The sequence below is a fragment of the Labrus mixtus genome, chromosome 17, assembly GCF_963584025.1.
Source record: "Labrus mixtus chromosome 17, fLabMix1.1, whole genome shotgun sequence".
NCBI classification, from domain to species: Eukaryota; Metazoa; Chordata; class Actinopteri; order Labriformes; family Labridae; genus Labrus; species Labrus mixtus.
Genome location: NC_083628.1, coordinates 23,776,667 through 23,803,519, shown reverse-complemented (window position 1 = coordinate 23,803,519; position 26,853 = coordinate 23,776,667). Strand labels below are relative to the sequence as shown.

At 39.8% G+C, this 26,853-nt stretch overlaps 1 protein-coding gene across 4 annotated transcripts in view; it reads left to right on the top strand.

The window, feature by feature from the left end:
• Positions 1-26,853, top strand: part of vav2 (vav 2 guanine nucleotide exchange factor) — a 237,648-nt gene that overhangs the window by 57,536 nt on the left and 153,259 nt on the right. For all 4 annotated transcript variants that reach the window (XM_061061084.1, XM_061061083.1, XM_061061086.1 and 1 more), the window contains exon 2: positions 12,703-12,819. In XM_061061084.1, coding sequence (XP_060917067.1) covers positions 12,703-12,819 — 117 coding nt within the window. The remainder of the gene's footprint in view (positions 1-12,702; positions 12,820-26,853) is intronic.

Genomic DNA, 26,853 nt, shown 5'->3' with positions numbered 1-26,853 from the left:
ATATATATATGTTGAGTCTGGCAATCCGGATTCTAGTCATTCTAGATCTTTGGTTTCCAACTTGGGGTCTGGGCCCCCCCTAGGGTGGGACGCCAACAAACTCACGAGGGGGCCTGAGTCTTTGTCTGCTCTGAGGTTGTCAAAATTAGATTTGCACATATTAACTAAATTCATGATAACACACATGCTTTTGGTAAGAATAAGTGTGTGTAGACCTATGTTTGGATTTATCAATGAAAGTAATACTTAGATAGATGTATTACTGTAATGTAATATGTAATATGTAATACATACTTTTTTGACAGCAATTTATCTTTTTTTTCTGTGCAATTCCTTGGGAAGGTGGTGTTAGTTTTTTTTAAATACAATTAGGGGGGCTCCAAGGCTAAACCATGTGTTCTATCTAGATGATACCTCGACATTGTGCAAAATTAGAGGTGATTATTATTAAGTGTTGCCCCTTTCCGTTTGTCCAATTTTTCCTTTTTGTTTATCTTGTAGCTGCTTGTAATACACTGTTGTGTTTTTTAAACCGTGCCAGTTTCTCTTCTTCTTTTAAGAGCTGATACGATTCATTTTTTTGTTGTCAGATAATTATCATGGAAGTAAAATTCTGGCAAAAATGTGTCACATTAAAATTTCTATTTCACTTCAAAAACTAATGTGCACAAACTAAAAACTATCATGTGGGCGACCCTCATTCCTAGATATACTTTGTTACTTTTCCTATTTTTACTCACAAGGAATTTCATAAAGGCCAATCAAGCAAAGTAACAGAATAGAACGTGAAGGCAGAAATGCATTACTTAATTACTTGAGTGTATTGCTGCCTGTTATTAAGGTGCTACGTAAAAAAAGTTAAGGCTTTCGTTTTTGATCCAAAATCATGTCAGTCATTTTGATGAAGTCATGTAGGATGAATTGGAAGTGTTAAGTGAGTGCTAATGTTTACGTAACTCTCCTGTCAAACACTCAAATCCGTTCGGATTTCAATTCTCTTTAGTACTCCAGCCATGTGTGCATAAGCCTCGAGCCACGTAGCACTGCTCTGCCAAACGTTCTTTTAAACTGTGAGACTTAATGTAGTGTGAATGTGTCCATGCTCAGTGAAGTTTGGATCTTCATCTGAGTAATGCTTAACTCATGTGTTTGATGCAAGGGTTTGTTTTGTGTAAGGTAATAAATAAGTGAAAGTATCTTGTGGGGGGATCTAAATCACTGCAATGAGCCTAACGTTGTGAGGGGAAACTCATCGGGGAAAAGATAGATGCAGTCTTCCTCTCTGGGCTCTCATGTCATAAATTACCTGGTCATTGATCCATGGATGTCTGCGATCTCTGTGGACCTCCTTCTTCCATTCATCAAACCTGTAGTCTGCTATAGCTAAGACGGGATGGGAATGCCTCAAACATACGCACTTCTCCTGAATCTCCACACAATGGGCCAACGTTGCTTGGATACAACACATCTGACATGTAGGTGCAGGATATGGGGATCGAAACCCAAACCTTCCAGTTGAGAGACGGCCGACTCTACTACCTCTCTGTGTCTTCTGAGTGAGAAGGCTTAAAACAGAACATCAATCTAGGAATCAAATGCAGGACAGCCACCCGGTCATCCTGGCAAATGATGGCGATGATATTCAAAACATGCCGCTGGGAAAACCAGTTGTCTCTCTTTGAAAGTGCAAATGGAGTTGGAGTCGGTCATGCAAAGGTGAAGCCTCTCTTCACACAACAAAAACATGAAAAACAAAAAGTGGAAATCTTGCATGTTACGTCTTTATTACTTCAGAGGAAAGAAGCTTTATGAATTATTACTGGTCCAAGAGGAGAAACATGTGAAAGGTCAGGGGAAATAGAAAAATCCAGTCAGGTAGAATTAAGATGATAATAGTTGAGCATTGTTTTTGTCTAAAGCTTCCTGCTGCTCTCACCTCTTGTCTTTTATCTCAGCATCTGAGGCTCAGCTGAACACCAAGCCTTCGCCTGAATCAACTTAGGTTTTTTTTTTTGCTAAATAGGCAGCACAATAATCTTCCACTATAGGAGGAAGAGAGAAAAACAGTGGGCATAATGTTTTGGATTTATTAGTTTCAATTGTGAGCAGAGGAGTAAATTGAGTAAGGACATAGAGGGAGGATGTTAAAACATAGGACTGAGCATCAAGATAACACTGTTCCTTTTGAAAACTTTTGGGAATTTTTAGATTATCATACCCTAACCCTAACCCCTGTCAAAGTTCCTTGTATACAGGTTTGGACGTCATGTCTGCATGTCATTCTAAAATATTATTATTATTAGTCAATTTATTGAACATGTTAAGAAAATACAAACACTAAATAAAAAGGAAAAAAAAACAAAAAAAAAAAACTGGATCCTCAGGATCCATAGCAACAAATAAATAACTCAAATACTATAGTTCATGTTCAAAAGGGGAATAATTCACAATTTTGGAGAAATCTGGTCCCCTTTGTACACCACACTGACTGTACAAAGCAAAATTTGGAGCTTGATGCTAATGTCCTCTTTTGATATGCTAACAATGGCTATAGTAATATGCTTACATTTAGCAGGTATGTTTACCAGGTTGTTGATTTGAGTTAATCTTATTAGTATTCTAATGTTTTCAACTTAGCACTAAACACAAGGTAGAGCTGAGGCTAATGGGAATTAGATTTGTTTGCAGGTTGTGTAGTGGAATTACAAGTGATGCTGGGAGGCACATTAATTTATACAGAGCAGGGAACTAATTATTGTCTGAATTATTGATTTATGACTTTGGGTAGGTTATCACAATGGCCGCTGATTTTCTTCTTTTTCTCCCCACACTTAATCCACTAATCGTTGCAGCTTTAAACGTTAAATGTGAGCACAGAACTACATGCTTATCGTTCAAGCACTTGTTGAGACACTTCAAATGTTAACTTAGGCAGGGAATTCAAGGAATCACTAGAGTGACTGATAAGGGTTCCCCCTCTGGAAACATTGACTGTCTATCCCATTATTATGTCAATTCATCTAATAGCTGGCAAGACATTACACTCAATGGTTAAACGTCAACCTGTTGTTGGAATGAAAAACATCTTCTCCATCATTTGGATCCATCTCATAGTTGTTTCAACATTTTAAACAAACCAACAAATGTCAAACCCATTAGTGGTGCTCAAAAGAAACTCAGAGAATGATCAAAGCGATTAGTGTTCAACTTAAAAAGGAACCATGAATGTCTGTCAGAATATTGTCCTGACTTGTCCAAATGATGTTAAGACGTTTTTATAAATGTCAACCTGCTGATGGCAACAGAGTAAATATATGTCATTGGGTTCTTCTTTGGGAATCATGAATGTATGATCTGAATTCAAGGCCAATCGGTCAAACCCACAAATGCCAAACCTAAGATGGTGCCCAAGGAAAACTCAAATAATCACCAGAGTCATTGGGTTCATATCCTAAGAATCATGAACTTTTATTAAAACAATTGCTACTGTTAACACAATGGATGTCAAGACATTGCATTTCATTCCAATGTACCTACTGTTGGGTTCATCTTTTGGAAATATACATTTCTAAACTGAATTCCATGCCAATCCTGCTAATATATATTTTTTTTTTTATGTGGACTAAAGATGTGGAATGACAAACATTGCAATTCATGAAGCAATGTTCCAAGCATTGCAGAGTCTTATATAGAGTGCTAAAACAAAATCATACGAAATGGTCAAATTTTTATAAGGCCATAAATACTATAATATACTTCCTAGCACTCCAGCCTGAATTTCAAATCACCCCCCGACCAGTTGAAACACCACCCCTCTCGACTGTGTCTCCTCATCCATAACATCCCAGTCTTTGTTCCTGGCTGTGGTCGTTTCCACTTCAGTAGAGAGAGGAAAGAGCAGTACCTTGAAGACATATCGCCTGTTTTTTATATTTTTTTCATTTCACCATTCTGTTTCACTCTCTCTCCCACACAAAAGCTTCCCTCTCACGGGAAGGGGGCTTCATTTTTAGTTAGCTTCAGGTTCACTGCTTCTCTACTCTCACGAATGACCTAATGTCCATGTGGCGAGCATGTTACTCATGGCATGTAACAGGAGTTCAACGGATGCTGTCTTCCTCATGCCGTGTGCTTCTTATCTCAGGCCTGCCCTATACATACAATTAGAGTGTGTGCTTGTGTTCTTTTGAGTAGCCAGTGTAAAGGTGAAGGTGGACTTGATTTAATTATGTGCTCTATAGTCATGCCCCCCCCCCCCCCCCCATCTGAGTCTATGCTCTGAGCTGAATTATCTCCTTTTGTAATGGAGATTAACCTTTTTATAAAGCGTACTTAGCCTATTTAACTTCCATATTTTAACATGAGCCACGCGGGCCTCGCTAACTAAGCAGTTCTGCCTCGTCTGCCGAGGGTTGTACCAGACTTAAAACTGTGGTCAATCCATGCCCGCTTACAGGCTTTTAGGGGTAATAGGATAAGATTAACACATTTGCATATTTTTCCAATGCATTATTCATGCAGCGTCCTCTTCTCTAATTTGCAGGAGCAGGGCCTTTATCCTTACTGACTTTAACATCTGGGTGACCTGGAAGTGACCTGGAAGAGCCCCGGCGCTCATTAATCTCCTCTGTGTTTAGATCTGCCTAACACCTAAACATTTACTTAACTGAGCATGAGGAGCATGAGTTGGCTTACTATTTATCAACTTGTAACCATTTAAAAATGTCAAAGTATTAGAGTTCATTAGAATTAAGATCCAGCTCTTTCATGAATTCCTACGACCACAATGATGAAGATGGTTTTGATATTATTGATGATGATGATGATTATGACGGTAATGATGATGACTTTGTTTGATACAGTAACAACAATTTTAAGATGGTTTCTATACTGATTAGAGCTCTCAAGAACTGCCCTCAATGTTGTGCTTTGCCTCTGGTCACTTCCTGTCAGCACCTGTGTGTCCAATCAGACTCAAAGCTGATCGTTTGCTCTTCCTGACATTGTTCCCTTTTTTCTAGATCCTTGCTTGTGTTGTACTTACTCTCTGATGCACGTCGCTTTGGATAAAAGCGTCTGCTAAGTGAATTTCAGAATTGTGGAATTGTAGAATTAGAACTTAAACTCTGCACAGTCTTGACTTTTTTTTTTACAACTCTTGCAAGTTTGTAGCTTCTGAAACTTGGAGGAACTGTTTGCTGCCCTAAAATATTCATCAAAGCAGATATTGATTTTTACTAAAGGAATCTAAAGATCTTAAAGCAGGAAGTCTGTGCTCTTGAAAAATGTCTGGATTGATTTATTTTGCATCTTTCAAACAGACCAGACACAACCTGGCAGACTGACAGGAATGAGATTTTCCTCCATCGATGAGGTTGATGGTAACACCTGTAGGCGACTTGTGGGACACAAAATCAAAGCTAAGGATTATAAATTGACTCCTCACATCATGTGTAATTAATTCAATCGCAAAGGCTATTAGGAAACCATTTACATGACTTTTTTTCCCGATGATTATCATGTAGATATTTGAATTCAACACGGCAACAACCAAATACATAAATAAAGATGAGTGACTTTATAAATACACATACAGAAGAATATGAAGCTAAAAATACAAGATATGAACCGCAAAGGTTTAAAAAAAAAAATCATTGGTCAATAGGTACTTTATTTCACTGTTCACAAATGTAAGCTTTCCAGACGGAATGAATAGCAGGCCACTGTAATGGACATTTGCTGTACTGCAGTGCCAATGATTTGGATGAGGTTTGTTGGAAAGGTTGGCCGCTGATTACCGGCAGACATAAATCTTTCCTTACCTGAAAGCAATCAACACCCTGGCTATGAGATCATTAAACAAAGTCAAAGTTTACAAGATCCATGATCCTTGATCCTACCTTGAGTGTCTGTGCATATGTGTATTTTTGTGAAGTCACTGTATGTGTGTCTAAAGATTGTCTGAAACTGCTCACAAAACCTTTTTATTTTCTTATGAGCTCCTCACCCCCCCCCCCCCCCCCCCCCCCCCCCACCCCCCCCCCACACACACACACACACACACACACACACTGAGAGTTTCCTTCCTGTTGGTTTTAGAGGTGCCGGATGATTCACTGCCCAAGACACAACATGAGAGCATATTGTGTGTTAGTGTGTGTGGATGAGTATTTGGCTGCCTTACTGTTCCCAGACAGGCATCAGTCTCTTTCACTGACTCCAATTCTCTGACTGGCTGTCTGAGTATCTGATGATCCGTCTGATTCACCTCAGTCTGCTGGTTATAAATCTCCCCTCTCCTCTCCCTCTCCTCTCCCTCTCCCTCTCCCTCTCCTCTCCCTCTCCCTCTCCTCTCCTCTCCTCTCCTCTCCTCTCCTCTCCTCTCCTCTCCTCTCCTCTACTGATATTGTCTGCTTAAGTTTAAAAATGTCCTGTGATTTTTAGATATGAGTCTAAAAATACACTTGGATCTGTTATTTGACAATCATAGGCCACAGAACCAGGCAATAATTTCCCTACTTGCTGATTATTTCCTGACTTCGTCGAATAAGCACCTGCATCGGGTGAAGTTATGCTTCTCCTGGGATTTATTGAATGACTCTCAAATTGACAGAAATGATCCTCTTTTCGTTTGGTGATTTAATACATTTTATTAAATTAACTCTTAACGGCTTATTTCCCAAGGTAACTAACGCATTATCACCACCTTGGGAAATAAGGTGAGTCTGAGCCAAATACATGATATGCATCTGCAAGCCCATGCCGAGGTGTTTGTCAACATGATGGGACTTGCAAAAATAGTTTTAAAGTGACCTGCTTGTGCATCGGTTGTTTGTTCTGTGTTTCAAGTTGTTGCAGACAAAGACAGCAGAGATACACGAGGGATCTTGGCTCTGCATCAGGGATTAGTGTTCCCCTTCTTGTTTTATGAGCTGTCTTGCTTGTGATGAACCAGTGTTTTCTCTTTTTTTGCAGTATGAATGTTGTATTGTATGGGCTTAAACAACTTTTGACACAAAATATCCCACTTTATACACATTTTGGGAATTTTTTTGATTACTGATATTCTCATAACTCTCTTTGTTTACTGACACCACTCTGATAACTAGACCGTAGTTTTGGCCAATACTAGTTTGATCCCAGAAAAATAAACATATAATTGATCAATAAACACCCTTTGCAAGCACCACACTTAGGGTTTGTTAAATCATACTGAAAGTTGTTGATTTTTTGGTCCTTTTTGGTTACGATATGGTTGATGCAATACGACATTTTCTCCAGTCTCCACACCTTACCTGCAGCTTTTTTGTGTTTTCTCCCGCATGGGTGTGTTCAATCTTAGCTTTCCCTTCTCAATCCTCTTTTTTTCTCTGATGCCTAAGAGCCTCAGTTTTGGAAAAAACGACCCACTGTTCCACCTCTCCCTCCCCTCCTCTCCTTCCCTTATCATCAGTAGCTGAATACTATTCCTGCATCACACTTGTTTAAATTGCTGTTGTTCATGTTCTTATGAGGAAGCTCTAATTTGTATCCTGTCAGATATGAGCATGTATGAGTGTGTGCAGATAAGGGCTGCCCTCCCTCAGCATCAATGCATTCTTCTCTGTGTGATGTAGCGCAGTGATACGGTAGAAGGGCTTGTCGGGTATGTGATGGGGCTTTGTTACCTGACTCCTCTCGTCTTTGGGGTTCCCCTCCCTCCTCCTGCTTCCCTCCCTTGACGTCTTTGCCCCTGACAACAAGTCTGCATCTTTAAAGAGTTGTTTGCTCTTGACTGAGAAGTGACATCAGTGCTGTCGCTTCAGTGGAGCACGCAAGCCACCTTTTTAAAAAGTCTACTGCCTGACTACAGCAGAGACCACCCAGAGGCCTTCCCTCTCTATCTTTGTCCCTTTTACTCCCTCATATCTCCCTGTCTTCTCCTCATTTAGTTCATATATTTTTTCTGTTTTTGCCTGACCTTCTCTTTACAATTTCTTCCAGACAGAATAGTTTTTTTTTAAAGCCAGATTTAGTAGAAATACCTAAACTGAATGCTGCATCTGGTGAATAATGGATGGGAGGGGGGCATATAATTTTTAAATGCACAAATTTACAAGAATAACATTCAAAAATGTGAAATATTTGCCACTGAATATTTGAGAGACGATGTAAAAAATTTGAAAGAACTTTCAAAATCCTCTCACTCATGCTTGTTTTTTTTCTTCTCTAGACTTTGTTCAAATAGTTGCTTTGCAGCCTTCTGAGTCTAAGGCGACAGGTGCACAAGCAAAGCAGCAGTAATGTAATTGCCAAAAGGGAACAAACACCTGCAGGCTGTCTTCATTTGCAATCAGCTTTTATTGTAATGCGTAGCAGTAAAACCATATGTGGGAGAAAGTTAGTTCTTGTTGCTTGAAACAGCTCCTGAGTAATGAAATAGATTACAGCAGTATTGCAATAATGATCCAATCTGCAGTCCTTAAAATGAAAAATCCAATCTGTTGCTATTATTGTAAGAAAATGTTTCTAAAGAAGTGTTCCTTCTTATTTGGTGGACAAGATGTCTTCATTGTATTTTCCTTTCAACTTGTGATGGTCGTTTTTTATAATTAGTTAATATGTGGATCGTTATTTATGTATGTATTAATATAACTTAAAGGTCCAATATGTAAGATATCTACTGAGCTAAACTATAAATGACTTTACTATATCATCAAACATGAAGGAAACATGCTATGTTGAAGTGCTGGCTTCTATGTCAACAATGCAGCAACCAGTATGTCCTCCTTCTAAGTTTCGATTCCTGGTTTGTTTTTGTTCTTGACAAGAGAAGTAGGCGGCACCCCCACACGGCCATTTGGTTCAGATATAACTGATTCTACCTGAGCATAAAAATGGGGTGGAAAAAATAGAGAAGTTTAAACGCAGAAAGGTTTCAAGGCCGATACAGAGATGGTTAAACACTGAAGCATCAGTGTCAACAACACGGCAGCCTGCGTTGACATCAACTCTGGGAGACAGCTCTCTTCAATATTTTGAACTTTGATAGCAGTGCCCATTTTAAATGCTAGTTGTCAGTTACATATTACCCCTTTAGCCCATTGTCTGTTAATGGCTGATTAATTAAGAAGAACTCCTGAGATAATGTTTTGAACACTTGTGAAATTCTTAGGGGATAAATATAATATCTGATTGCATGAGGTTCAAAGGTTCTCTCATGTTTTATGTATACACAGCTCTCCTATCGTTGCGTGTGTATTTTGCACGCTCTATACTCTGAAATAAAGAGGAATATCTGTATTTTGCCGTGAGTGTTGCAGACCACAGTGACGTAATTCCAAATGGATTGTGTTGAGGGCAGCCTCAGCCTGAAGAGATGACTGCGGCCTGTTTATTTCCCAGGTGCACTCACACTCTCCACGAGAAAAGGTGTATATTTCTCACAAAGATCATAACAATTCTCCTTACCCCTATCCTTGCTCTCTTATCGCCAAACATACATTAGAATGTCAGACACATCTTCCCCCTCGTGATCCATATCTGCCGGGCCTCTCTCGTCTCCAAACCACTCCAGCAAATGTTGCCGTTTCATATCTGGGCAGGGAAAATAAGCTCCCCCCCCCCCCCCCATTGCACGTGAGGATCTGCAGACACAATAACCTTCGTCGCTGAACTGCAAATGTCACCTCGGCTAGCCAGCCAATCGCGGTTCTTTTCGCTGGCCAGTGTGGCTCTGTTATGGGGTTCACACCCATGACACTGGGACCGTGCAAATGTGCGCACATGAATGAGAATGAGTCAGCAGGGCTCTCAGGTGTGGCCAGGAGAGGACGATTGAAATGCCACGGAATACCAGGAAACCAAATCAGATGGAACTTTGCTTTCATCAGAGAAACTACTGGAGTGGTTACAAGGAGTAGATTGTTGTGATCTTTTATCAACGTGTGGAAGCTAATGATGATGATTCACATATTTGATATAGCAACACAAAACAACACGGCTTACACTTAAACCACCAGCATTCTGTAATTATTTGAAGGGCCATAAAATATCAATAATCAAGATGAAACATAAAAATATGAATTGATCTGTAATGTGAGAAAAGAGAGTTGAGTAGCCTCAGGAAGGGGAACATTAAACAGAGTAAACTATTAATATTCTAATAAATGTACAAAATATTTAGGACAACCACAGAACCTGCAGATTCCACCAATAAATTGTTAAAGTGAAAATATTTTATGGACCCATTAGAAAAACATGGGGCCCAATATGGAGTCTGAACATCAAATGAAATAATGTGGAAGTTAGTTTAGAAAAAAAATATTTGTTTCACCAACCAGAGTTGCTTTATGCAACATTGATGTGCAAATACAAGAGTAGCAAAGGGGAGCATTCAATGAAATACTGCACTGTCGATAATGCACACAACTGTTATACCTTTCTATGTCGAAATACTCAGTTGTTTTAAAGGTCACATATTATGCAAAATACACTTTACTATGTTTTCATACACAAATATGTGTCCCTAGCTGGTTTAAAAACCCACCAATTATGAAAAAGTCCATCTTCTCTGTCTTCTGCCTGCTCCACTTTTCAGAAAATGTGTGCTCAAACAGGCTGTTTGGTGATTTTCCCTTCATGACATCACAAAGGGCAGTAACCCCTCCCCCAGGTGAATGACACTCCCACAGCTAGTTCTGTGTTCTGCCCTCTTGGTCTGCCTTCTCACTGTAAACAATTGGGCACCATGCGAGAAAGCTCAAGCCACATTGCCTTCCAGAGAGGGGCGTGGTCAGACTCAGCTCACTTGCATTTAAAGGTACAGTCACAGAAACAGCCTGTTCTGAGCAGGGCTGAAATAGAGGGGTTTATAGGCATGATCAAATACAGGATCAGAGTGGAGTTTTAGCACAATAAAATCCAAAGACACGTTAAGGGGAGCTCTGACATTTATTTTAACTTGTTGAAAACATGTGACCTTTAAGTTTTACTAATATAATGATGCTGGAATAAAAAGGTGGGGTGTGAAGAGGATCCAATATACATATGTTGGTTTTATTTCAAATAAGTTACAGTGCAAATTTATAATCTGTCAAAAATGTGTGTTTTAAAATTAAATAAGAACACTGCTGTGCCTCCTCATGCTTGATGAAGGGGGATACTCTCCAGGGAATTACTTTACCTGAAAACCCACTGGTGCTGTTGTTGCTGCCTTGAAAGCAGGCAAGCATGAACCAAATGTGATTTGTGACCTTCTGGTTGCTTAGCTACATTAGTATAATGCAACAGCCATTTTAAAGTTGATGTAAGTGGTTTAAGCTTTGAGAGGAACATGCAGTCAAGCATTTTGTCTCCAGATCGACTCTCTCACTCAGATCTTGTTTAGCGTACATGCTGCGTCGATGGCCATCTGTTCTATAACGCTCACACACAGATAAATGAAAGAGCATATACATGCTAGGTAATGTGTTCTTCACACCCAGAAGTATGAGTGAATGGGAGGCAGTAATGCTTATCTTTAATATTTCAATCCTCCTGGGCAGGTATTAGTCTGTCCCCCAGCCCTCCAGGTTTGTCTGTGTGATGATGGCATATTTTAGAGACTGGGACCATCCATATTTTGTGAGCAGAGCGTATTTATTATGCAGTTTGTTATGAGTTTCTCTTGGCTGCTGCAGGGTCTCAATGAACCCTACCATTGCCCTTTATTGACTATTTATTAATTGGGATGTGCTTAATTTGCATAACTTGGAAGTAGCCATTGTTGCAATTGCAGATACCAATCAGCAGTTAGCCAGTATCCGTTGGTGTATTGGCTTGGAGATTCTATCCATTAGGCACTTGTCCAGGTTTCTCTCTTGTATGATTAAAACACTGTACCAATGATGGATTTCTCAGACAAGGTTGTAAATACGGGCTTGAAAGTTGTAGTAGGGTAGTGAAAAAATAAATAAAGTACCACCAAGCTTCAGTACTTTTCAATACTATAAGTCATTGAAAAAGTAGATTGCATGTCTTAAAACATTTGGTATTGGAAAGTGTTTAAGTATCGAAAATCTTGACTAACACTATTCCCTTTATCTACTGCAGTGCTTGGCAACCTTTTACTTTTTCATCATCTTACTTGTGTGATCTGCTTCTGTTTCCTTTCCTCAGCATTTGACTTTGAAAGCATTGGAATCATTAAAATGAGTTCACTGATTGCTAGAGCTTCAGTGTTATTCCCTTAGTCATATGGTTGTTGTTTTGTCAGGTCTGACCCGTGACCTTTCAGTGTGAGGTCATTATCTCCGTCCAGCAGACTAGGTTTACCCCTGGGTAGCTCTTTGCCATCGGGTTCGTCTGTGCTCTGACGTTCTGATGTTAGCAGACGGGGCTCCTCTCTGGCTCCTCTGTGGCTCTGCTTATCTGGTTCAGAGCGTCAGCCCATCAGCCTCAGGAGCAACAATCAGCCTGCTCTCCCTCTGCTGAGGAATAATCACACATACACCATAAGGCACACATGCCAATCATCAACTAGGAAATGTAATATTTACAAAATCACTGTTTCATTGATGCATTTAACAGCGTGTTGTAACATGATTCCGGGGGCAAATATTCTGCTGCGCCAATCACTGTGTTACAGAATCCCATAGGTTAACACTATACTGTTGCTTGAATTACGTGTGCAAGATTCAGTTTCATGGTTAATTTATTGCACTTTTCTCTCTTTCCCCGCAGTTCTTGTGTTTGAAGAACATCCGGACGTTTCTCAAGGTGTGCCACGACAAGTTCGGCCTGCGTAACAGCGAGCTGTTTGACCCCTACGACCTCTTTGATGTCAGGGACTTCGGCAAAGTAAGTTCAACATTTAACATATGGATGAAAGCTCTACTTCTCAACCCTGGAAAATGTACTCTGCACTGTAACTGACACTGTGATCAGTGCTGCCTGTAGGCTGTATTCTAACTACAGCGAGTCCTTGGAGACATGATGCTGCTTGTGGAACTGATCGTATCGTTAACAGAAGAAGCTATGTTCTTATGTTGTCTGATTTAAAGACAAGATATGGGTTTTGGTATTTTTATGAAATATTTTTTTCAGATTGGCTGATAAACTGGGGTTGTCAAATAAATATATTTCCTTGGAATTAAAAGTTCTCTCTTCTTAATTCTCACAAGACATTCAATTTTCAGCATGTCCACGTGACTTCCTTGAGTTTAAAGGTAGTTCAAAGTCAAATCTGTCAGCTACATTAGCTTCACTATAGAGCCAAGAACTCCAGATGAGCATTTGATGTAACACTTCAGGGTCAGCAATCTCATCTGATGTCACTGAGTGACTAGACTTGTACTCAACTCTGCTTTTTTTACAGTGTGAGTTCAGTGTGGATGAGTGTGTTGGCTCAGCATTAAAGGCAAGCTGACTCACTGGCACATCATTATAACTTTATTGAGTGTTTTAGTGGGATTTCCAAGAGGATTTTTTTGTGTTTATTAAGTGGGTAATCATGTGTTACTGTTCTCATCGTCCTGAATTGAGGTTTGGTGCATGGAATTTGAGTGGGCACTCCTGCAGAACAGACATTCAGAAGGAGATAGTAATGGAACTGCTGTTTGCCTTTGAGCATCTGATCAGGATGCCTCATGAACGCCCTCCTATTGGGATGGTCTGGGCTTGTTTCCAAATGTGTGGAGAGTTTACACATCCAACCAGGCCCTTAAATGTCTCAGGATCCCCTGCTGCGAACAGCTGGAGATTGTGGCTAGAGTGGAGCACATCTGGGTGCTTTACTAGACCTGCTGCCATTTCAACCCAGACCTTGAACTTTGATAACTGGTAGAGAATGGATAGATGGACTGATGGATGTAAAGCTGATTTATTCAACAATAATTAATGAACTGGATGAAAGAAAATGTATGTTTTGCTGCACTGATCATCATTGTATTGTCTCTTTTATTTCCCAAACAGAATGTCAAACATTTACTGTTTCCATTTTATTCAATGTGAGGATTTTTTGCTTTTCTTTCTCATTAATGACAAACTTTGTAAACGATTCTCTGGTCTTAAGAAGTATGATGAGCATTTCAGTAATTGTTGTATATTACAAATTGATAAAGATTGTTGTGATTTATTGTTACAATATTGCCAGATTTGTTTTAAAAATGTAAATAAGTGTTAGTTTCTTAGTTCTTATTGAGGGCGACTGGCTCTTAATCCATATTCATATATCTTCGATCACACATATACATACATTCATGAAATGACAAGTTCTCTCTCACATACTGCTGATATACTGTATCTGTTTTTAACAAAAAATATTAAATAGAGAAAATAAAAGTCCACAGCCTGGCAGTAACATTCCAGTCTAGTCAGAGAGGACAACACAATTCTGAACTAACATTCAAACAAAAATCTATACCGACAGCATCAGTCATTTATATCCATCCAATGAGTGAGGAAAAGGCCCCACGCTTCATTAAATAGATCCTCCCTCCCTGCCACTCTATTAGCAACCCGCTCATAGCTCTCCACTGTACGTAATACCTCTATCTGTTGTTTAAAACTGGACTGATATACAGCGGTGTAGCGTTATCTTACACCCTGTCATAAAGCTAACTTTGTTTTGATATATCACTGATTTCTGATCTACGTCCCTCTCCTAACATTTTGTTTTTTAGGTTTTTTAGCTATCCATTTTTGGCAGTTGTGTGCCTCCAATATACTGTATTCATTACATTTTGACACTCAAATGTTTTTGTTTTTTATCTTAAGTAAAAGCTCCTGAATTCCTGAATATATTTTGTATTTTTCAGAATGTAATGTCTGCTTTTAGAATTTTGAGCTAAAATTTGGGGAATTTGTTTTCAATTTAATCAAACGCTTTAAATCTGGTCTCTCCCATCACATCACTCAGAGTATGAATACCAGACCTGATCTATTCAAAAAAAGAAAAGAAACACATAAAAAACATGAAGAGCGGTCTGAATAAAACGTTAGATCTCGCTGTGATCGATTACAAAGAGGATGCATCTGCTGAAAGTCATCGGCTCGTTTATCCAACATTTATAATTCAACGTATCCACTCTCTTTGCTTTGGCTGGAGACAGACGCAGAAGGAAAATATGAGAGAAAAGAAAAAGGAGACAAGGACTCATTTGGCATTTTGTAGATAAACCACAAGACGATGTCTGTGAGTCAATGAGCTCACGGTGAACGGTATTAAAATCCAACAGCAGTCAGAATCAATCACACAGGCCCTCCATATGTCAATTTGGAAATTGCTTTTGTATGGTCTCAGCGGTGGCGGGCTTGTCTCACCATTGATTTTCCATTAAGGCCAAACATCACATTATAATATATTGAATTGAGCAGATCCCTACTAATGTGGCATACATTTAAATAGTAAGAATGCCTGATAAACAGAAGGAAAAAAAGCCCTTTTTTTATTCCTGCAGTCGGATTCTCTTAAGTCTTTTGTATTTTTGAAAGTCATCACTCGTGGTCTTTCTCCTTTTGTGACTTGGACACAAAAGTTCCTTTGTGTGCACATCTGATAACAAATGAAAGGAATTCTGACCTCCCTTTTATTTATTATAGCAAAGTATTATCCATCTCTTCTATATCTATATCATTAGTTTATCAATCCTTTGTTTTCACACAACACAAAGAAAGAATAGGGAAATAATGGAAAAAATGATTTAAACAATAACTCTCCAGATTTGTTGGAAAGTGCTTTGCCACTAGACTTTACCTGTTCAACTCTTCTGTTTTACAGAGATGGACATTTTGAGGCTCCTAAAACAAACCTGATGTTGCATTTTATTCTAATACGACCACGAAATTTTGGTGTAGACCTTTCCTTTTTTACACATTTTATGGTGCTTTTTCCATGGTGCATTGTGCATTGTGCGGCTGTGGCTCAGTTGTTAGATTCCGTCGTCTCCCAACCAGAAAACTGGGGGTTTGATCCCCAGCTCCTGCAGCCACATCTCCGATGTGTCCTTGGGCAAGACATTTAACCCCCAAGTTGCCCTTCTGATGGTTACTTAACATAGCAGCCTCTGCCATCAGTGTGTGAATGGGTAAGTGTGACCTGCGTGTCACCTACTCATTCACTGTGCTTTTCTGGTCTTCTGACTACAAAGCGCTTTGAGTAGCCAGAAGACTAGAAAAGGGCTATTCAAGCTCATGTCCATGTACCATTTTGCATTTTCCCTTTCACTCGAACCTTCCGGGAAGCTTAATTAAATGCCTGGCCCTGATACTCGTCTGTTCTTTTCTCAGCTCTGGTTGAATGTTTTGTTACACGATTTTAGAATCTTTTATTTTGGCTTCCAGATTCATCACCTTTGTCACTGACTGTAAATCATGGTGAGTTGTGCAGTCGCTTTGGATGCCACTTGTGTGATTCATTCCTCCAAAGACACATAAGCTGACAGTTTTTGCTCGAGTGCACCCAAAGGTTCTTTTCTCCTGCAATATGATATGAATACCAAACTGAAACAGCTTAGGCACTATGGTGGCTAAGTTTAATATCAGATTTGTCCCCGCTATCTGGTAAAAAAATGAACCCAAGAAAATATTTTCTTGGCCAATGATCATTTTACAGATCGTTAACTTCTTGTGAAGAATAAGACAACAAACTAAAATAATAATAAAAGGAGCGATTTCACCATGAAAGAAAAGCATGTCCCTGGTTGTACTCCTTTTGAAAACAAATGGGGTGTTGGCAAAGATCTAAACTGTGGATTTGTAATCTCCCCTGGAAGAGAGCAGAATTAAAACAGAGGACATTGGGGAGAGGAAGGGATGAGAGATGGTTTTTCATAGCAGCTGCCTCTATAAACACTAATCAGACTCTGTGCACCTTTCATACCTCCACAGTGGCTTTCAGGGGACCCCAGAGTTCATCTCCCCTGGCCTCTGATCACCATCTCTCCCTCTAATGATGCCTGTTTCCTGGGTCACATGTAAATGGAGACTGGGGCCGACTGGGCCCAGTGCTGAGAAAAAGTAATTGCCCCTTCAAAACCTTCTGCTATCCTTTCCAGAGGGGGTAGCATTGAAACAGATGGAGCACATACCCCACTTGATGTACTCTACTGATTTTTATTTCCATTACTTACCTCATTTCATCCAGGAATACTGTACGGTACATGCAACATAAGCTAGGGCTCCCTTGCTGCCTTCTCTTTTCGCAGAGGGAGAAAGTAGCATCATGCACGTATCACTACACATCCCTTCTCTGCACCCTAACCCATCCCCCATCATTAGAAATTCATTATGACATCATTAAACCAATGAAATACAGCTTATTACAGTAGACCCCAGAGAAGGCTTTTATTTAAACACCTCCCTCCCATCCGAACCCACCGCCTCGTTTCCTTTCTCCCAACCCATTTTAATTAGCCACCAAAGGAACATTGCTGTCATTTAAATGAACATGGCAATCAGTTTATTTGGCTGTTGCCATGATTAGCATAATTAGCCTGCACCTGTTAGCCATCTATCAACAGTTTGGTAATTTTCCATCTGTGAGTGGAAAGCAGTGAAGGAAGGAAGCTTTCTGACAGATTTGCCGTCTTCATTAAGAGAACATTTATTCCAGATGCAGACAGTGTTGCGTGCATCTGTTTCTTTCTCGTCCAAACAGACTCGGAGTCAGAGCCATCCAAGTGATGCTCATCATCGTAATGGTACAGTGTCAAAGTGAATGGATTTACATTGCATACATTTTAATGTGAAGCTATTGTTTTTGACATAATGGTTCAGGTGACAGCAGTGTGTAAATGTGTTTGAGAACTTTTTCAAGTAACAGCTTCGTTAGACTCTGGGAGAGGTTTTTTTTTTTTTTTTTTCGCAGCAAGTTAGGGCCAGCTGTGGCTCAGTGGTAGAGTCGGTCCTCTCTCAACCAGAAGGTCGTTGAACCCATTTATTTTAGACATTTGTTTTGGATTACAGCCTTTACTTAGTTGACTGAAGGTCACTGGTGACGCTTAATAGCTTCCTTCTGGGGTTGTTGTTAAGATTAAAATCATAACATTTCAAATAAAAATCTGAAATATAAGCATGTTTCTGATTACTTTTTTGATATTTGGTTTGAATATGTTTTTTTCTAGCTTGAACATTATAATAAGGTCATTGGGTCTGATGCTATCCAATCATAGAGACATTTACATAACAGCTGTACAACTGTTAAAATGTGGGAGTCAGCATCATCCACAGTCATAGTATTGAGTCTAAAATGTTGACAGAGCTTTTCATATTTTTTTTTTCAGCAGAAGGAGTTTGGTTCAGGCAATTGATAATCTATTTTTAGATTCAGGTGTTGAATGTCAGCAAAGGGAGTGAAGTACTGTAATTATAATACACTAACTAACCCTAAATGGCTATCATTCAGCATTGCAGTCTTAATTTTGAAATCAAACAGGGGCGTGTATATGCCTCTTACAATAATATGGATAGCAAAGCAATTTATAAGTCACCATTACCACTGACCTATTGAAACTAAATACTTTTAGATGGTAGGTTTTCTGCTTCCTTTATTGATTCTGACTCAGATGACTCAAACAGATTGTCTTATAGGTCATTACTGTGTAACTGAACCAGGTAGATGTGAAAATGTTATTGTCCATTCAAATGTGAGCTTGAGAACAAGTCCAAACAGCCAAATGAGCCTTTGTTTAACTATGAAATCCAAATTTAATGACGGGCTATTCTCTCCCAGATCTCAGTGGATGCTTAATGACATCCACTGAGATGATGCTTGAGTGTTTCAAGCCAAATTTCCAGAGGCTTCAAAATCAAATACACAGGACACACCTTGAAACAGATGGAGACTCTTAACGTGCAGGAAACACACGATTCACCCAATTTAATTTGTACCAACTGCTCCCTTCCTAGCTGCTTTTCCTTCCCTCTCACTTCCCCCATTCATCTCATCCTTTTCCTCGCTGTCTTCCTCTCCCCACTCATTCATCTCACACCCACTCTCAGTGTGAGTATGTTGTGATAAGACTTAGCCAGCGGCAGGCGAGCCAGCATTGTGTCAGGACGGAGTGATTGCCATTGGTGGGCAGTGTTTGATTACCCTCTCTGATGCTCTGAATCTTGTGCACAACCGAACTCTGCTGCTTTCATTTCCTTCCTTTGCTCTCTGGCTAAAAATAGCGAATTGCTCTGCATCCACGCCCAGTGCTACTAACATCTGGAACGTGCCTCAGCCACTGTTGGCTATCCTGCCTGAATGCTATTTACTGAAGTAGTTTTTAACCTCAGTCACGAGCCCTCAGCCTGGCCCTGTGCTCATTTGTTCCAACTGTGTGAACACTTTCAAACATGCAGAGTTAAAAAAAAAAAAAAAAGGGTTTAAGCCTTTGTTGCTTGACTTGGTTTTTAAGGTATTAACATGGTTATGGCTCAGTTACTGCATGTCTTAGTAGGACTTTTCATTTATTATTTTCTGGATTAGTTAGGCAACAGAAAGCTATCTCGTGAGTGCCTAAAGAGGTGACATGTTCTACATCACAGATCTGTTAGATTCAGGTAAGCTACCTTGTGCCAGTAAAGTAAAAATAAAAAAACACTGAAAGCATACAAATGATGTCATGGATTTTAAAACAAAGTTTTTAAAGTTTGATTGCAAAACAAGGCTTTGCTTTGGGTCCACACATGAAATTCAATCCCTTGTCTCCCTGGGCAATGTTGTCCAACTCATCTGTTATCCCCAAACTTACTTGAATTGCCTTTCTACGTTCCCCAAATGTCTAATTTCAATACATACAGGTCTATTTTAAATGTAATCACAATTCCAGTGCATTCATGTACAAGCTGAAGGATACATTATGCGTCTACTTGAGACGCCAATCGCTGTGACAACCAATGCTTTTAGGCAGCCTTGGGAATGACAACCAGAGACAACCTTGTTTTCAGTTGTGTGTGTGAAGTTTTAAAATGTTTTAACATCTGCATTCTGGAAAGTCAACTAGACTACTCTTCATTCTGTACAAATGTCACAAGATTTATGGTATCTAAGATATGGATTTCTAAAGATATGTGTCGACATTTACTTCAGATAGAAGGTGTGTTTCTTTGACAAGACAAGTTCTATAAGATGACTCATAAACGTCCATTTACTCTGGAGGGTTCATATGTTGTATGTTGGAACAGGCATCGATTCACACTCTGCTTTTTGGAAATAACATAAATTGCAGTAGAGGCTAAAGGAAGTGATTCATGCCTGTCAGACTCAGGTTGGAGACAATACACAAAGTGATGGATGGAAGGTTTAAGGGTCAAGCAGTTGGGGTCACTAACTCAGGTCAATGCATCCCCTTCTATTAGTGACTGTGTCCTTAGAGCAGACCTTTACTGTCACTCCCCAAGTGGGTTTTTAAAGCTATGATTCTCGGTGTTACCTTGGACTTCTTGAGTGGCTTGAGTGGTCTGAAGAGATTCATCGCAACGCCTGAGAAAATAAACCTGAAAATAAATATGACACTGGAGAGCCTTTGTAATGACATTGAAATGAGAATATTTCCCTAAGAGGTTGTTAGAGCACCTTGGGAATGAACTCAAATTTCAATGAGAATCAAATCAAGTTCTTACCCTTAGTTGATGTAAAAATATATGAAAGTATATCCAATGATCTTTATTGTCCTCATTTGGAAAGTATGTTATTAAGTATTGCACTAAAGCACCTGAAAAAATTCCCATTTTCTAAAAATGTTGAGGTGACAATCACATATGCCCATAATGAGAGAAAAACAACAACTTCATCAATCTTCTATTGGGGGGCATTCAGCCTGTATTGACTAAAGTTCACATTTATACTTTGTAGTTATTTTCCAGATACTTTTCTCGTCCAACACCTGCCATCAGATCATAAAATATTACCATTGTTGATTTTATCAAAAGCAAAACTGATTTTACAGCAAGGAATTCTTACCATTTGGTTTCATCACTTTTTCTTCAATATTTAATCTAATTACCGCCTTCACTGCTGCTCTTACCCCAACATCACACCCCTTTAGCCTGGATCGCATCATTTATCCCCATAAGTTTTTCTGTAAACACATCGTCCCTCCTCAGCTGACACTTTTCTTGCTGCTTCTCTTACCCCTGTGCCCTCTTACTTCACGCCCTGTCCATCAGAACACCCTAACTGCAAGTTTTTTTTTTTACATAAAGCTTCCGAGACACAATCAATAATTCATTCCAAATGCCACAGCGCTGATGATAATTCTCCTGACATGAATTATAAATGGAACTTCCTCCCCCTTCCTGTGTTTAGGCCCCCTTCCCATCCCTCCACTCCCTCGACCTCATTATCCCTGCAGCTCGTTACTGTGATACCCGAGGAAACAGGTGGTTGCTGAGCAATGGGTTGTTGTCAGGGATACTGCCTGTGTCGGTGCTCTGCTCAGGGTTGCTAACTGTTTGAGGGCGATGGGTGAGGGCCACAAGGTGTCTGAGTTTACACCTACAGGAACAATAGAGATGAGGTTTGATGAATTGTTGTCGACATGTACGGTCATTCAGCCCAAACAGTGCACAGCAGAGATTCTGGATTGCGTGACAGATGAGCAAAAGCTAGAGGTTCCAGATGACCTGAAATGTGTCATCTGATGAATCTTAGTACCATCTGGATTCCCTCCAGCTGTTCCCTGCCCACCTGCTTAATAGTTTTTATAGCACTAAAATCTCCCATTTTATTGGAGCACATCACAACTAAATGGAGAAAGCAAAACACTTTTTTTTAGCCATTCCCAAACCTATGAACGCCCATAGCCCAATTACCACACAATCTAGTTAACACTTGAGACTTAGAGCTGAATATTCCCAGTAGATTTCTGTTAAATTAACAGAAATATTTCAAGTGAAAGTGGGTCTAAGGAAATGCAGCACTAAAACATGAAACTTTAAGATATGACTTATCAAAATAAGTGCATGAGTACATAAAAGTGAATATAAGAGGTGGGGAAAAAAACGATTTATGTAAAAGTTGAGATTCTTCTCTTCTAAGATTTAAAAACGATTCATAACTTCCAAAAATTGATTTAAATTTAATTTTTATTCTTTTGGGGGCTAATCAGTCACTCCCTGCTTAGTGCTAAGGTTAGCTCTTTAACTCAGTAGAATGTCAAATAGAGAAACAAGAAATTCACCCAGTCTCACAGATGACTGGAGTAGATCCTGAATTATGTACTAATTCATAAATACATGAATCCATGGATCAATGAATCCAAAATAGTTTTGAATCGAAAATCGATTCTGCATCGAAACGTGACATCAAAATCGAATCGTGAGACACCCAAAGATTCCCAGCCATATATTGTGAGATTGAAAAATGTCTTTTACAATTCATATAGGGATGTCTTGTTGCCCACCTGCAGTTAAAGTCTTAAAGTTTGGGAATCTCTACTCCAGGCCACAAATGTGTCACAAATGTTGAATATTAATAGTATAACCCGACATCTGTACCTCCTAATTTTGAAATTAGCATATAGTGTGTATAAGACATGACATGCTTCACTTTTCATATTTACAAGTTAAGGGTTTAAAAGGACTAAATTATGCTGTTCTTTGGTTTTCTTGTTTCATGGGTGTCATCGTCTTCGAATACAGAAATTAGACCTAGGAGAAAAATATCTTTGTTTCCCCTCTTGGTGATATTGACATGTTTGTATACCTTTCTAAGATGTCCTTAAAGCTTTTCCACTCCAGTAAATGTAAAAAGCATCACCTTCCAAATTCAGTGAAGACAACTTTCACCAAAGAGGCACTCTGTCTATCTCTCTTCCACCTCCACTTTATACTGCCTCAGACAGCATTGCACACCAGTGTCATTTAAATCCACCAGAGAAGAGAGAAGACAAACAAAACGTCAATAGCTTTATAAAACTCATTTATAGAACTCCATAAGCCTGTTGCAGTCTGAATCGTGTTGTGGAAATAATGGCATCTTTTGTTTCGGCCTCAGTGTGTGCTGCCACACAAACTGAGATAATCGAGAAGTGTCTGTGCTCACTGCTATATACTGTGCTGAGTACCCAAAAGGCCCGCTGAGATGGGATCACGATCATCTCTTCCATTTTTTGGATTGTGATTCAATGGTCACTGGAGGGTGTGTCTCTGTTGTCAGGGTGGTGTCTTTGGAGCGCTGCAGGACTAAAGAGGGGGGATAAAAAGGGAAGAGCCCCTGCAGAGTGGGAGTATCTGAATTCCATGCAGCCCGCGTGAGCTCTCATTATTTCTCCTCCCCTGATTCCTCCCTCTGAGGCCCCACAGGCATGGCTGTGATGGACAGGTACATTCTCTGAGGAATCACTCGCTTGAAAAAGAAAAGACGTTCACCGAGAAGAGAATACGTCTGCGATCATCTTTTCATTGTGCGAGGGATTACTCCCAATATGGAGCTGAAAGCCAAACCCGCTTGTCTCATAAATCATGCTTATTGTGCACAAAGTTTGAATTGTGCATTTTCGGTGTACACTTTGGGTTATGTAATTATACCTTGAGAGATTAATTTCATTTCAAACAAAGGAAGGAGATTTGCATACAGAGCACAGAACAACAAGGTAGCTTTGCAAGATCATCAAGTGTTTTTCAAAATGCTTCAATCGTAACATGACAAGTTGATATCACTGGCAAGATATGATCAACAGATTGAACAGACTGTTCATTGAGTTTTACCTGAGTACTCTCATGTATTTTACAATATTTGTGTTTATTGTAGTGCAGTGCCAATGTTGGTATTAAGAGGACAGAGCAGACGGATTTGTGGGACTAGGCTGCACAGATAGTCGGTAATGCTCTGCCAGTTTGTTGCACCCCACAAGTGTTAATGGGTAAGTAAGTAACCATGTGTTCACTGATGGCACCATCAGCCCGTCATTAGGGTTTGGCTCTGATCCTCAGGGGGAGCTCAACTAGAGATCTCAGCTATGTGAACATGAGTGTGATGATTGAGATAGCGTCCTGTTAGCTTAAAATCGCCAACTGTTGTAGAGCCTGATCAATATAGGGTTTTGATACTGATACTGTTTTTTAACAGATTACCAATCAGATTTTTTAAAATGCACTTTATTAATCATCCTTGGGGACATTTGGTTTACACTCTGTTATTGAGAGACATGCTACTCACACACATCGGCCCTGGAATATACACATGCAAAACAAGATGGACTAAGTGACCCTCCCTCTGTACCGTCTTCAGAGGTAGCAACAGTGGCGTTACAGATGGTTGCTTGACTCCTCTATCAGCGGAGCCAGCAGGGGAGAGCAGTGCTGTGCGTGCGTGCGTGCGTGCGTGCGTGCGTGCGTGCGTGCGTGCGTGCGTGCGTGCGTGCGTGCGTGCGTGCGTGTGTGCTTCTACAATGTGATTTCACAGACTAGGACACCAATATTATGCAGCCGCAGAATCAATATGAATGTTCAGAGAAGTGATGAGGGCGGAGCTTAGTTATGGCACTTTTGCGAAACAGCAGTGTGAAAAGGTCTAAAATCTGACGATGTATATTACAAGTGAAGCTGTTTGTCTCAGCTAATAAAAAGTAAGGCCAACTATGAATTAAGTTGTGATGTCTTGTCTGGTTTAATGATTTAAATTTGTGGAGGCTAGTTAAGGTTCATAGAATGATTAAGGTTGGTTTTAAAAAGGTTAGGAAAACATCAAGGTGTAGCTTAAAATGGCTACTTTATTAGCATTTTGACAGCCAGGTCTTGGTCATATTGAGGTAAAGTATTAAGAACTTGTTCAAAATAAAAATAAAAATTGAGTGAGGTTGAGATTGAAACTGAAATGGGGACGCCATACATTCACAAAAAATAGGGCAACAATTTACAATAAATCTTATTCTTAAAAAAAAAAAAAAAATGACCGTCTTACCTCTGTTTGGTAGTAGAGTGGTCAATAACCTGTTAATTTTCTGAATTTTTCTATGTGGATATGGATATTTTTTATGTCTTTACTACAAGTGACGAAAACCCTTCTTCAAAAGGTAGCTTTAAAAATCAAATATATGCAGTATATTGTTTAAAGGGGTGGATCTCTTTGGCTTGTGAAATTAAATTTGGCTCAGTTGTAAATCTGATCTTTCACTTTCTATGAAGCAGTAAAGTACATTTATTTCTGTTGTAACATTTGCCAAGATTTGACACTGCCAATGTCTGTACATTACTTTGGAGCACAGCTCCGCCTCATTTCTGATCACCATATGTCACTTTTTGTCTACGAGCATGAAACTAATACTCTTCCAGTTCCACGGATATCACACCGACATTTGCCCCTCGAGCACAAAAGTGTAAACGTGCCCCTGAAAGATCGGCACTGTATCTAAACAGAAACCAAATGAGACCTGCATGTTTCGTCCTCTGGAGGATTTGTGCCGCAGACAGGCAAAACAAAAGCTTACAGAAGCTGAAGAGTGGATGATGTTATTATGATCAAACAAAGACCACAAAAAAACAAAAAAAACAGGCTATAGTCTATTTTTTAATATCCGTCCCACAGGTTCAGTCAAGCACCCAAACACAGGATCATCACATGCCCTGACCAAAAAACTACTGTGTCAGATTTGCGTGACTGCGGAAGGGGAAACAACCACTTTACACAATTGGAACATTGACAGCACTGTCTGCGACCGCCATTAAATTCGCCATTGCTTTTTATATGGTCCGGTTCATCAACAGGAGCACATCAAAGTGCTTGATGACACGAACAGACACAGGCAGGGGTGGACACACACACACACACACACACACACACACACACACATGCAGGCAGTGTGAGGCTCACGGCCATAAAGTCTCAGTTGGAGCCAGTGCTCTCTGATTCCTCCTATCAAAGGGCTGTAAAATGGAAATTAGACTGAGTGGATGACAAGGTCTCTCATTATCTGTGGAATGTATAATAGAAACTTGTAGGAACACATCTGACTCTGATAGTGATGGACTGACTGTGCCAAGGTGCTCCAGCCCACATACCTTTTACAGACCCTATTAATCCAGCCTCTTTTTTTCCCTCTGTTCCTCCTTCCTTTGCCAAATTCTGCATCATATCAAAATGTTCCCCGCTGCTTCATTTTCTCACCTTTTCCTCCCACTGTGCCCAGTTTGGTGTCTCTTTTTTTCCCACCAGATTTCAGTTTCTCACTTTTTTTTGTCACCTTTGGCTTATTTTGGTTACTTTTATTGCTTCTCTACCCGTGGCTGCAGCTTGTGTTCAGCACGCCGCATGGTAATTTGACACGGCCGATAAAAAAAAAGCTAGCAGCCAGAATCCTTATTGTGCGGTGTTGGGGAGCTTGCCAGGTGTTATAAACAGCCCCCTGCAGCGAAAGACTAAACTGATGCCCACCTCAGTGCTTCTATTCATTTATTTCCCTGCAAGTGCCTCGTAGCAGGTAGTAATAATGCACAGCCCCTTATGTGGCCAATGGGCTGGACTGCTTGATGTGCAGTGAAGGTAAAAACTTCCCCTCAATGAAGGGAATATAGCAGCCACATTTTGAAAACCAAGAAAGCTAAGAAGGAAAAAGGAGGCTCTGAGGGAACTGCTCAGAAAACAAACAATAACACACTCTCAGAAAAGAAATCAATAAAGAAATGAGTGTGGATATAAAAAAGATAATTTGTTCAACCCACTTTGAAGAGGATGTAGATAAATTATAACTTGTAATGAAAAAGTCTGATACTGGCTATTCACATTGATGCTGGTGATATAAAGTACATGGATAAAGTCGTCAAATGTCTATACAAGAGAAACCTTTACAAAGAAATTAGATCATAAAAAGAATTAAGCCTGGCCCGGCCCGTCCAATAAACTGTAGTTATGGGGCTAAGCCCAATGAAAACCCAACACTTTTTTTTACAAGTTGTTGGAATGAC